The sequence below is a fragment of the Taurulus bubalis genome (assembly GCF_910589615.1).
Source record: "Taurulus bubalis genome assembly, chromosome: 19".
Taxonomy (NCBI): domain Eukaryota; kingdom Metazoa; phylum Chordata; class Actinopteri; order Perciformes; family Cottidae; genus Taurulus; species Taurulus bubalis.
The window spans coordinates 15,753,181-15,767,322 of NC_136607.1; the positions used below are offsets into that span (position 1 = coordinate 15,753,181).

The following is a 14,142-nucleotide window of genomic DNA, read 5'->3' on the forward strand; positions in this document are numbered from 1 at the left end:
ACTGCTGGAAATACTGATCAAGAACTACAAGACTGTGACCAAAATCAAGTGAGACGTGCACCAAAGTACATGGAAGAAGAAATTGGATTTTTCTAAACTGGATGGCATTCTGGGCCAAAGCAGAAGAGTCTCAGGCCATGTCACTGGAGGCATCATGGTGGCTCTCTAGTGGGAAGGAAGCGTGTGGAAACACCTGGACGGAGACGTTGGATGTGAACTGTCGGTGGACTGCTGTCGTATTCAAGACTGGAGCTCTCTGTTGAGACCGTTGGGTGACCGGAACCAAAGTGGAACATCGGAATGGACGTTATCTGCTGAAAGATGCTGACTGTCACATGGACTTTATACATACTTCTGTATATCTGGACATTTATGCACGTTATGCTCTATCAGCTTGTCACATTTGTGTTAACTGAAGTGTCGAGGCTCAGTTACTTACTCTTTTTTTCTAATGGGAAGTATTTCATGAGTTGCTGATCCAAGATATTCTGCAACAAATTCCATTGCATGTATCAATAATATGCATATAATTAAGTGGAATTACTTTATTAAATTGATATGAATATTTAAATATCTGTGTTTTTGAAAATCATTGCCATCTTCTCAACTCAGACATTTATCTTTAACATTAACTTGACTTTAAAAAATACAAACTTCCTAGATCATGCAGACATTATATACATACAACCACAAAGAAATAATAACTTCAGACCAATTAAACAGAGATGCAGCCCCCCATGTGACTTTTACCCTAAATGTATAAAATAGTGCATTAGAAGACTAAAACCCTGTAAAAAAACATTGTTGCACAATCCATGTTGCTTCACTTTCTTAAAGTGGGATGAATTAAATTTGATTAAAAAAATAAAAAGTAAATATAAATACACCATATTAAAATAAACAAATATATATATAACATATATTGATAATAAATAGCAAGGTTGTTCTATTTATGATAAATAAGGTCTAGATTAAGGTCTAAACACTGTGTCGTTGATCTTTGGGCGGACTACACCACAGACAGGGGGCCTCTTGTTTGAAGATTGCTCCACCCTGATCTATGATCTAGGACATTTGACAGGTCATGTGACAGCCTGTTAACCAGACGTGTTCTGATGAGGACCCACTGGAGCTTACATGTCCACCATTACTAGCATTCACCCAGTTTATTTGCTTTCTTGCTGAGAGTTAGATGAGCGTATATATATTTCCCAAAGCATTTAATCTGCTAGTTCTCTAATTAATCCCAAATAGCATCACAAATTCCCAAATCTTAAAAGGTAACATTCTCAAACAGCTTTTTTTGTCTGACTAACAGTCCAAAGAGAGAAAAAAGCAGCAAATCCTCAACTAAAAACAAACATCATCACAAGATGAATCTGATAAAACCAGACTAAGCACCTGATGTAGTTTGTTTAACCATCTACAATTATTTATGGGACCATTTAACAGATCAAATGGGAGAAAACTAAATCAAAAACAGATGAAATAAATCCACACTGTACATATGGAATAAAAACAACAGCAAAACAGTGCTAAATTCAGGCACTTAAAGGATCCTTACTTTATTTTGTGTGGTAATAGAAAAGCATACAGAATTATAGAGGATAGGAGAGAAGATCCCTTTCATTGAATTCCATTAGATCGTACACATAAAATGACTAATAATTACATACAAGCCTTTTCTCCGTCGCTACATCCACAAGTACCCCAGCCCTCCACCGATAGCATGCATGGTCTCTTTGCTGTAAACGCATCTCAACAGTTCTTCAGACCTATTGGTATTTTGTTGGTAGAAAATAAAAGACAGAACTAGAAGTATGCCATGAAACAACAGGTGACGTAACTCCATACACAGGACGCACTCATTTGACCAGAATGATGTTTACAATCATCATTTCATTCTGAAAGACGCGTGACTGGAGATGGTCATAGCTCAGATAAATTGCATGTCGTCCAACAGTTTCTGTCGTGACCCAGGATTCATCTGGGGCCCAAGAAACCCTCCCATAAGCTGCATGTATCAAACAATATAACACGCCCGCGTGGGCCTACCAGATAGAAAGAACATCTAATTATGACATGACATACAAACTGAGAGATACAATATATAGCAAGAGGGAGACTTTAAAAAGGATTGGTTCACCCAAATAACGAAATACATAAGTTTCCTCTTGCCTCTGTTCGCAGCTAGTGAATCCACAGAACTTGCTGTTTACAGATTTTTTTTAACAATATCTTTATTGCAAAAGTACTTCAAAGAAAACCGTTCAGAGTAAAGATTGTGGATTCGTGGGAAACTCCAGAAATGGGTGGAATTTATGCTTCGGAATTTATTTACTGCCGACAAGAATTTAAAAAAGGAAATTCCATTTACCCATTTTTAAGATAAGACATTTCAAAACATAAATAAAGCCAAAACTACCTCCATGGCTAGATACCACTATTGTTAAATTAGTTTGTCGTTTTATAGTTTGGGTGAATCGACCCCTTTTCAGAATATAAACTAGCCCGTTTGGCTAACATTTCCCACCCCATTAGTGAAAGCAGCGGCTGATGATCAGACTGGAAATCTTGTGTCGGCTGTTTCACGGCGACCCAAATCCGAACAGATATGATCACCGCTTTGTTTTTTACATCTTAACTCACTTTTTTTTCTATATACCCAGAGGAATGATTTTAAAGTATTCATAAAGATCAAGAGCTGTAGACAAAATAAATGCAATCTTTTTTTCTTTCAACCATGGTCACTAAGGTACATCGTGTTCGACCTCGGCATCTCAAGAACTCAACCCAAGAAAAATCCCTAAAAATACGATCCTTCCTACGGGACTATTGACTGTGCAAAATAGTTGATAAATGGCAGACTACTGTAAGCATCGATTAGCAACATAAATAGAAATGGAAGACTCGTCTCATTCTATAAACACAGAATGGACCCATTGCAACTAATAAGATTAAGAGTTTTGTTAGACTCAAGGTTTAATTCTTCATTTGGGTTAGAGTTTGAGGCCAAATTACCCGGCTCACTAGTAATGATGCAGGCTGGTAAGTACGCATGTGTGTCCTCCTTTTCCTCCTCAAAATCCAATGAGGAAGAAAATAGGAAAGAGAGAATTGAATGCGAAGACAGAGCGACTCAGGAAAACATTCGGGTCGTCTGATCTAACAGTAACCCTAAAACATGTCCTCCCGACGGGTGGGGAAGAATGGGTGGAAGCAGGAGACCTGCAGGAGTGCAAAGAGCATGGGTAGCAGTGGCATTCGCTATCCGTTGTCCTTGCATAAGCATGTGTTTGGGGGGTGGGAGGTGGGGGAATGGAGACGAGACCAGGATTTGATTCTGGCCTGACCTTGTAGAAAGGTAGCGGTGATGTTTCCCTTCGCGAAGAAGAGAATCGTGGCCCCAGTCAAAAATCTTCATATTCACCATGACTACTGCTGCCACCTGCTTTTGCTCTTTGATGTCATCTAACATTAACAGAGACGCATCTGTTGGTAGTGTTGACGAATATAAGTATGTCCAGCCCTCGCAGCAGCAGATAATATACCTCACTGTGTGAAAGCAGACAGTCGTTTTTTTGTTTTGTTATTTAGAGACTGTTCCAACCAACCAGAACGTTACTTGGTGAAGCCCACCACCAATCAGATTGCACTGGGCTATTATGGACTGCCACCAAAATGTCATCCGGAGTAGATGTACAAAACAGGCTCCCCAACCAAAATAGATTGTCTCATTAAAGTGAAGTCTGTCTCATTAAAGTGAAGTCCTTCAACCAATTAAATAACACAGACCATAGCCAGATCTTCCGGTCCAACCAATCAGGTGTTTTCATTTAGTAAATGCGGCCACCACGGCCCACATGAGTTCGTTGACGTTGGGCTTTGCGCTCTCCTTCTCCGGCTCCAGCTCCAGCAGCGTGTGGACCCTCTTCATGCCCAGGTCGTACTGGTCGTCTTGTAGCGGGGCGAAGGCATTCTCGAGGACGTCGGACGAGTGGGCCAGAAGGATCAGGGACAGAACCCGCTTGTCCATGCGGTGGGGATCGTTGACCCACTTCTCCAAAACGGATTCCTGGACCTTCTTGACGAGGCGCTGTAGACAATGTCGACATGTGTTTCAAAGCCATTATATGCACGGCAAGCATTATGTACTGTACAATCAAATAAGTGAAGAAAAGAAAAACCTACATTAGAAAGGAGTAGTTTAACATATTGTGAAGTACATTTATTCTCCTTCTCGTAGTCGCATAAATATGGAGCCACGGCCAGCAGACGATGAGCTTAGCTTAGCATAAAAAGACTACAAGCAGGGGGAAACCGCGAGCCGTAACATCTTATATCATGTCATTATTAAACATGAGTCTTTGAACCAACCGGATATAATGCTACCTGTCTGTGTGTTGACCTAAGCAGGTGTGGATGCTGTAGCAGACAAAACATACACTTTAAGTTCCAATGGAGCTGTTAAAGTGCAAGTGCACGTCATATTTAATTAATTAAACTGAGACAGTAACCCTGAAGATTAATGGAATTGATTACACAACAAAGATTCACAGAACGCCCCCACACCTTACCTGTTTAATGGTGTTGTTGGTGAGCGGATGTGTGGTCATGTCAAAAAGCAGGAAGTTTTGTTTCTCTGTGGTGAGCACACCTTTCTCTACCAGGTTTTTTGCCAAACGCTCTCTAACATTTCTGAGCTGGTAGTGCAGCTTCAGGGGATTCCAGGTCTCTCCTAAAGGACAACATGAGATCCATTTCAGGCCTTTGAACACACACTGAGGCCACACGGCCAACGTCATTTTTAACACTTTTAAATGGTCTAAAGTGGCTCACTTTGGTTTATTTGAATAATGTCAATGCTGCTGATTCTTTACATGTGGTTTACTATTGTTAATGACAATCCCCATGAACTCTAATATCTAGCAATGAGTACTTCTTTGTCAATGTGACAACTCTGATGTTACACAGGAGCAAAATCAGCTATTAAAATGATGTCCAACATGTGAAATAATGAGTACATGAACAGCGTTGGCTTGCTGAGCCAACTTGGTACGCTTCATCTCACCACTCAGCAGCTCTATCCAGCTCTGCACGGTCTCTGGAGGCTGGGTCTCCTTAATGTGCTTCAGGGCCTCGTCCAGTAGCACGTCTCCCGTCGGAGCGTCCGACTTGCAGATCACCTTTGCAAACAAATCATATATTTGCTTCGGTCTCACTGAAGCCTGCACTCACATCCTGTGTACACAGGAACCGCTACACACCATCATTCATTGGAGAGAACGGACCGTCTCATATGTTCTTTTAAATAACAAAATAAAAGGGAAGCAAAGAGATTCATTCTCTTGGCTAGAAGACTATTACTAATCCCTATAGGGGGGGGAACAACAAATCAATCCCTCTGCTCACAGAAGCACTATTGAAGGGTATGAAGTGTCTCGAAGTACATAAGAACATTTTAACACGGTGGACCGAACGCGGGCTCGTGTTTCACTCTCATCCAGCATCTCCACGGCTCTCACCTTCCTCGAGAGCAGACTCCTTCTCCTCACACCGCAGGCCTCCAGCTGCAGCCGCCCTCTGAGGGCCAGCTCCACCAGCATGCACCCGCGGAGACCGGAGGAGATGCAGTCGTTCCAAAAAGATGTGTAGCCCTGCGAGGAGGAGGGGATGGGGATGGAAGAGAAGGAGGAGGAAGAAGAGAAGAAGGAGGGAGGAGGAAGAGAATGAGAAGGATGAGAAAGAGAAAAAGAAGAAAAAAGAGAAAGGAGAAGGAAGAGGAGAAAGAAAAAGGAGGAGAAGAAGAAAGAGATGAAGAAGAAACAAGAGAAAGGAGAAGAAAGAGAAGAAGAAAAAAGAGAAAGACAAGAAGAAGGAGAAAGAGAAAAGGGAGGAAGAAGAAGAAGAAGAAGAACAGTTAAGGTGCTTGTTGACTTAACTAGCTGACGTGTTTAATTTCGTGAACACTTCCAGGTTGAAGAGTCACGTTGCCGCTGGCCGCGAAGCTAACGCAAGCTACGTAGAAAGTGCACGGTTAAATCACTTAGCGTCGGTTCGTTGCTTTCATTCAGCCAATCGATAAAGAGCAGCAACAGAACGCTGCGCTAACTATGAACACCGGGTTTAACGTCCATCTACGAACCAGTTTAACGTGAGAAAGTCGTTGAAACCAGGACGCCTCCAGCTGTTGTGTTCAAGCAAATACTGACGTTGGCCTCACTAAACTTTTTTTTTGGCCGTTTGCGAACACGGTTGTTGACGCAAAGTAAACATTGCGTTGCGTTAACGTTACTCGCGAGCCTTGTTGACGGGATTAAAAACGGCTCGCACCTCTCGGTCCTTGAGGCCCAGGAGCAGCACTTCCTCCATCAACGTGAGCCGGGTTTCCTTCGAGTCCCCCTTTTCGTCGTCGTCCTCCTCCTCCCCGCGGCGAGCCTCGTCCTCCTCCTCGGCGGAGTCCCTGTCCTTGTCGGCGGCGCTGCGGATGGCCTCGGTCCTCCGCTGGACGAGGCCCGAGTTTCTCTGCTTGAGAGAGGCCATAGCTGGTGCTGCAAAACGATCAAATCCGAAGAAATGCGCCTACCTCGACAGGCCAGAAAGCCACGCAGCATGTAACCTGGATGTTAAAAAGGGGAGATCGGGGAAAACGGTCGACCGATCGGATAAAACGCAGCCGCTGACGGTGAGCTCAGCTCGGGATTCCTGCATCTGCTCTGCCTACTTCCGGATCCAACATGGTGGCAGTGACGTCGGTTATGGAACTGTAAACGCACCGCGCCTGTTGCCTTCACGTGCCATCGGAAATACTGTACATCTGACAGTTGAACATATGTAACACACATTTAACCACAATGAGTAAACTATACTGTTATGTTAAAAAAAAGCTCATAATATGGATATTTATTTGGTATGATGTTTACAAGAAAGTTTGACTTATATCACCCTCCCAAAATGTCATCATACATGATTTTCAAAACATAAACTGTGAGCTGAGAACAATGACATGAATTTATGTTTGAGTGTAGTGTACTTTTATTTGAATTTATCTACAATGTTACTATCAATAAAGTGACTACAACTTTTACAGATTACCTGTAGCCTCCCTCATCGATTGACCAGACTGTCAACCACATGGGCATCTTCAAATGTGTGTGAATGTAAAACAGGTTTTTAAAAAAAAAAAAAAAAAAGTAGCATTGCTTTCAGCAAAACATTAAACAATATTTTTGACAGGTAAATTTGATCTAAACCACATGTTTAAAATGATGTAATAATGTCCATGATTTAGCAGCATCTTTGGTGTAAACAGTAACACCATAGCACTTTCTATTTTTTTTTTTTTTTTACAATGTAGTATGTTGAACTTATTGACATTTCTACTGTGTCAGCTTAATATCCAGAAAAATATAAAGATATACAGCATAAATAATATTTTTCAAACCAACAAGCTACGATGCCATATAGAGTGTGAGCACAAGGTGGCAGCCTGCGAGTAGGAAATGGACTTTTTGTCTGCTGGTATTTTTCTTCGTCTTTATTACACTCTGAATCAAACAACTGATTACGCTGAAACTCTCTCCATAATATATATATATATATATATATATATATATATATATATATATATATATATATATATATATATATATATACATACTTCAAATAAACTCAATAGACAGAGATACCGGCTCATTAATGTTCATGTATTACTTTACATACCACACACTAGTGTCATTTCATAACTTGCAATGTTAGCTGTGAGGCGGTATTCTGTTGATTGATCTGAAAATTATTATTAGACCTCTTTATCTTTGGCAGAGGTCCATTTTTGATGATGACGTTGCAAAAAAACTCCCAAATGCCCTCCACTTAACCTCAATCCCCTTCTGCCTCCTCCACTTAAGTACTCTCCTCATGTTGTCTTCGTTACTTCGTGCTATCGAGCAGGATTGGTCATGAGTCATGACAGCAGGGAGGAAAGGAGAAGTGCCAGCGGGTCTTTGAGGTCTTTTTGCTTTGCAGTAGCAGGAAAACGTGAACAACATGATAAACTTCAGCCGTTATTAATGTAACTTAGTCACTCCTATGTTTAAGACGTCTCAACTACAACATGTCCTTGGTGCCACCTTATTTATTAGTAATATCATTATAATAACATTCTATTTCTATAATGTGAACTTGAGATTTAGCTCCAAAACTCTGGTCCTTATGTTTTAAACACACAGTGATGGTGTAGTACCGATCAGAACAATGGTCATGTGTTCCTTGATGTGGCACAACAGTGTGTCTCGATGCTGGCTGGGATTCAACTTTTGAAGATGTTTTTGAGTGTTGCTGCTGCGAACATGGAGCCAAAATTCAATCTGATAGTGAGGAGGAGTTCCACTTGCCTTGGGAGGCGTAGCTGTCCTTTTATGGTCAGCTGTGTCAGGTATCGGGGGCTCGAGCCCCACCAGCTGTGAAACATTTCCAGACTGACTGTGCACTGGGGACTTGTGACGACTCCATTTATTGTTATGCTGTTTCTGAATGTTTTACTTTTTTTTTTTACAGCACCTCCAAGATGGGGTTTATACCTGGAATAAATTGAAGAATAAAACGAAGATGTCTAAACAGGATTCAACATCTATCCTCATTCTTATTCTCACCTGTGACACACTTTTGCTCTGGGGCCTGCATGTCTCATGAAGGGAGTTCAGTGAGTGTGCTCAATTGATTTTCAGACTGAAATGCATTCGCTTGACGTAGAATGCGTTCGTAAATAGCGGATCACATGCAACAGCAACAACAACAGAACAAGATGATTCAATCAAAAGATAAGATGAAACGGTCCTGAATCCCCGCGTGGAAATCAAATCATTGCAGAAGCACAACTTGATCAGGGAGGTTAAAGATTAAGTATTCAACTATAAATACATGTGGAATAATTAGGAAGCTTTGGTGGAATTTGGAAAAATATGATTGTATTATTATATTATTATGATGAAAACCCCCTATACAGCAATTGTAGTTTTTTTTTCCTAATGCAAAGAGCACTGATTAAATATTGCAGACAGTGGAAATAAAGGCGTGAAATAAATTGACGCTTAATTGATGAGAGAAAATATTTAAGACCCAAACAGCTGGTTTCATTTTCAGTGTTCAGAGATATTTTTTTTCTTTAATAATTTAAAGGTGGTCTACAAAAATATTTTCTCTTCACCAACCAAACAGAGTTTCACCTTGAGCCGTTTGGTGGTTCGTGACACCTTAAAGCCTCAGCACAGAGCGCCATTTAACCCACTAATCCGGCTTCATGCGGCCCCTGGAGATTCCTTTTTTCTGTTTTTTTTGTAGTTCATTATGTTATTGTTCACGGTGTTCACGGTGCCTTTTTGGTATACTTTCACTCTATGCTAGCTTGTGGATTCTTTCAAATAGCTTAAATAAAAGCAGATCAGAAACATATATATATATATATATACACAACTTCTTGAATCATGAGTGAGGAAGCGGGAAGAAAATATTCAATATCTATTTTCGTAGCAATGGCTATAGATGAAATACTTCATTACATTAAGAATATTAATGGTACTTAAGTACAAGTGTTCAAGTGACATAGTTAAATGTTCTGCAATGAAATGTATTGAAAATAACAAAAGCAAACGTTCTCAATGCAGACAAATGGCCCCTTGTGATGTGTATACTGAGGCATCAATGTAAATCCATATTAGAATAATTGTACTGTTGTTGTTGTTGGTTAATGTGAAGCTAATTCAAGTTGTTTATATGCTTTTGTTAGTGTTTTTATATTTTTACATTGCTTTGTAGTTTATAAACGTGTGTCTTGCATTTAAAGTCTTTATTTGGAAATTAACTCATAACTATAGCTGTCAAATAAATGAATTTGAGTAAAAACTACAATATTTCTCTCTATTGTAGTGGAGTAGAAATATAAAGTAGCATGAAAAGGAAATATTCACTCCTCAAATATGCACTGTGTGTTGCATAATGAATACATACTGAACTTGGTTAAATAATCTCTACTTCATTCATCCTTGCTGAACCTTGCCAAGAAAGTACTAAAACATCACAAACAGACTAAAAGTAACTACTGTCTTCTTCTCTGACGTTAAGGAGCCTGTAAGTGTGGCCCTAAAAATTCCTTGCAGAGATAATTCTCCAGACGCTTGCAAATATGCTCTGTGTAAACAACCATCTCTGCTACCATCACAGCCAAGACAGTCGTCCGCCTCTCTGACCATCTAGGTAGAATATTTGCACACAGTCCAAGTGTTACCGCATTAGTCCTGGAACAAGTCGAATTTATCTCCTCATGCTGAAGTCAGTGTGCAGACGTAAAACAGCATAGACATGTTTGCTATTGAAATACCTGCCTGGTGTGACAACACTCCCACTGATGGGAGTGTCGCCCTCTCTCTCTGACGCTCTCTCTCGTTGCCGGTCGACAGGTTTTGGCACAGTGGTGCCTCCTGTGCTCGGTCCATGTCTTTGTGGGCTGCGTTGGCTGAAGAGGCTCGCCTTGACACAGGTGTTGTTGAAGATGAACTCTTCGGGCACCGTCGGTGTCAGGACAATCTTCTTTGGGGGCGAGTTAAGTGACTCACATTTACTGGTAAGAAGTAAACCCGAAGACCAACTTCCAGAGCAGCAAAATGGTCGACAGGCTGCTTTAACTAAGGAACCCAACTCCTCTGCCTAACTGCCAGGTCTAACTGAGTAACTCATTCCTAGTCTTCATGCAGGTTACTGGCAGAATAAATTAAGCACAAAACCCAGTAACTCGGTTAACCTCCAGCAAGCTGAAAATCACCTAGACAGTCATGGAAGTGCCCGGAGCAACTGTTCTAACCATTTACAGCACAAAAACAACAAACAAACAACATGAAGGGTGAATGACAGACAGCTGGTGCCCCTCATTGCTTATGCATATCAGGAAAAGGGCTCCAAATGACTCACCATGTACCACTACAGCAGGTCAGAAACACAATTTAGATTAAAACTTTGCACACATGTTGGTAGATTCAAATTAAATGATTATGAAATGCAAGTTACAAATCTTTCAGTTGTAAGACCCCATCTTTTCTAAATGCAAATATCGGACGAGACACAAATCTTTCTTGACATATCAGCTAATCATCTGCTACCCCACTGACACTATTAATAAACCGTAGCGTCCCTGTGAAGCCTACCAGAGGTTTCAAACGCTCCAAAAGAAACATCTGTATTTCTCACTGTGTACGTTTTTCTCACTGATCCTTCAGTTCTGGACCTGACAAGAGGCCTAAATCACTCCCCAGAGCCTTGAAGGAGGCCACACTCAGGCCCATATTGGAGCCATTTCCTGTCTCTGGAGTGGGCAAAGGGTTGACCCACAGTGCCCCCTCCATATAAATGCACAAGAACTCACTCACATACACATGTACACACACTCTTTTAAGACAACACCCCCACAGAGAGAACGAGGGGAGTCACTTACCATTGGACTGCAGTAAGTGAATTACAGAATCTCTCAATTGGACGCTACGCCGCATCCCACTGAGGAATAATGGCTGAGAAAATACAATTATATTTAATAGCTTGTGATATTCAAAAGCCCCAGTGACTACAAGAGGGCTGAGAAGAAGCAGAATCACAATCTGGGGATCACATTGTATGTAGCGAGCTCAATGAAGATCAGTTTTCTCGCAGCTTGTTATAATAATAAGGAACAAGATAGGAAAAGAGGCCGAACTGTATAGAAATAATTGGACGAAAAAAAAAGGTCACATCTGCAAATGTCTCTTTTTTTTTTAACTGGTGTGAAACAGAAGCGCAGTGCAATTCATATTGCGCTTCCAAGGACATGCTGGCTTAGAGGCCAGGTGGGGTAAATAAGTGTGTGTGTGTCATACACACCGCCAACAGTAAGAATACACTAAGAAAGAGAGTGAAAGACAAGGAATAATGAGGTGAAAGAAAGCAGTAAAATGTTTGTTTCAACATCTGCTTCCACAATTACAGGAAATGCTTCGCCTTTGCCCCATTCAGAGTGAGATGAAAAATAAACATAACAATGAGGCAATACATCTACAGCTTATAATGCAATCGACCAACGAGTCATTTTACTTTCCAGCAGAGGCTTGAATGCATGTATTGAAAGCCTTTGTATCTCGTACATGGATCAGTCAATGGACTAAAGTCTTTTATCATGTGCGTTTGGCTGAATAAAGTCATTGTCTTAGGATCAGCCAAATACAGAAAACATGAACCTTGAAGTAATCTTGTTCAACATGTTTGCTTGCAACAATTAAACCTCTTCTTGGCTTCAATGGAGCTTAATAATGAGTTTCATCTCATTCTTTTGTTTCATCAACGTCGTTTTCGGCTGCAGCATCGATTGAGGAGTTATTAGGTTTACGATCATCGGCTGGACACAACTCGCAATAAATGATAACTTTAGATGAACTTTAAAGGTTATATTGTGTTGTCAATGTTGTGTTCACAGTGTGTTTTTGCTGCCTCCAGATTTGCATTTGCCAGGATAACTATAAGTAAGGGCAGCAAAAAGAAAGGGATTAATTTTATTCCTTATGAATTTAATTTGAGAGAGAAATGATTAATAACTTGTGTTACAATGAAAAAAAGACTGTATGCATGCTTTTGGGGTAAGGGCACTATAATGGTCGTTATTATTTTGTAACCAAAAAATGAAAATGTTCGTTTTCTATTTAGGCATCCGATTTGAGTGATCCTCCCTTTCCTCTGTTCTCCCTGCTAGATTTCTACAGGAAGTCTTTAACAATGGAACCCTCCAGAGGATTTAAAACCCAGCTGTAAGAAACTCACACACACACGTAGTGCAGTCACACGTGTGACCTTGTTTATACTCGCACATATACACATCTACAGTATGCACAGGGAAAGTCAACACGCAGCCATCTATCACTGTGAACATTAAGTAGGACCGTCCATTGTTAGTACGATAAAACCTCTGACCTGACAGAAGTCCAACATTATTCAGTGAGGAGACTTCTGATTAGAGACCAGGAACAGCTGACCAACCAGCAGCACCTCATATAGTGAACATCTGGTTTATTTGCTCAGCAGAAGTGATGGAGGAGTCACGACACCCCTACTAAGGTAAAGGCAAAACAACCAGTGGTGGAAACTAAATACTCAATTACTCAAATAATTAATACAAAAATACTTGATTTGATACTTAATTTGAGTGCTATATCGTATACTCCTCGATTTCAGAGTGAAATATTCTACCTTTCCTTTTGATACTTTCCTGATAATACCGCTCTGTGATCTAGAATGCAGAACTTTTTCTTGCACTTTTACACAGTTTTATTGCTACTTTTAATGAAGTAAAAGCTCTGAATATGTCTTAAAACCACAAGTAAAAAGTGCCTCAAGTGTTAGCAATTCCCTGGTTCACTGCCAAATCAGCCAGTACAAGCTAATAATCCGCACCAGATGACTTCTTGTGCTGTTCGTTAGTTGTGGTCAGAGGCCAATCGATGTTCGACCCCCTCAAAAAAAAAAACGCTTTGTGGTTGAAAAAGTCAAGTCAAAGGGAACATGATGAGGAGGCATGGAGACCCTGACGATCTTCATCATCATCTTGTTACTCAAGGGGGGCAGGACCACAGAAGGGTCAAACGCACAAGAGCAGACAGGTACATGATACTCCGACAGAGAAGCAGCACACACCTGAGGAGATTCGACCTCCCGAGGGCCTGACCGGCACCATTCGTGACAAGCTCAGCCCCTGAATTCAAATTCACCACGGGAGACCTGTGCCAAGGCGGCCAAAACTAAATGTGTCAAAAATGAACTACCTCGCAGTTATGACACTGGTATTCACAAACAAAAGGTAACAAAGTTAAAGCCCCTCGGCCTCTATTTTAATCATAAACTGTCACTTGCCCTGCAGGATGTCTTACTCAGACAGTAACAGAATCTCCTGTTCACTGTTCCTCACTGCTGCATATGGTGTAGTGTTCCTGATGTGGGCGTGTTTACGACTATTTTGTGTAGTGAGTGTTCAGCTTTACCAGCTGTGACAGCCAACTGGTAAACAAATCCCTGTTATTTGAATCAGATGGTCAGACTGAGTTAGCAGAAACAGAAGTGTAATAAAAGGCAGGAGCA

The 14,142-nt window shown here is 40.9% G+C and overlaps 1 protein-coding gene across 1 annotated transcript; it reads right to left on the reverse strand.

The window, feature by feature from the left end:
* Window positions 1–1,536: 1,536 nt before the first annotated feature.
* LOC306751464 (Golgi phosphoprotein 3-like) lies at window positions 1,537–6,543 on the reverse strand (the record flags this gene model as incomplete). The annotated part of the gene is made up of 5 exons (XM_079235033.1): window positions 1,537–4,096; window positions 4,578–4,738; window positions 5,072–5,186; window positions 5,526–5,657; window positions 6,334–6,543. 5 exons carry the CDS (start codon window positions 6,541–6,543, stop codon window positions 3,833–3,835), a joined length of 882 nt encoding a protein of 293 aa, XP_079091159.1. The 3' UTR covers window positions 1,537–3,832.
* Between the last annotated feature and the right edge of the window lie 7,599 nt (window positions 6,544–14,142).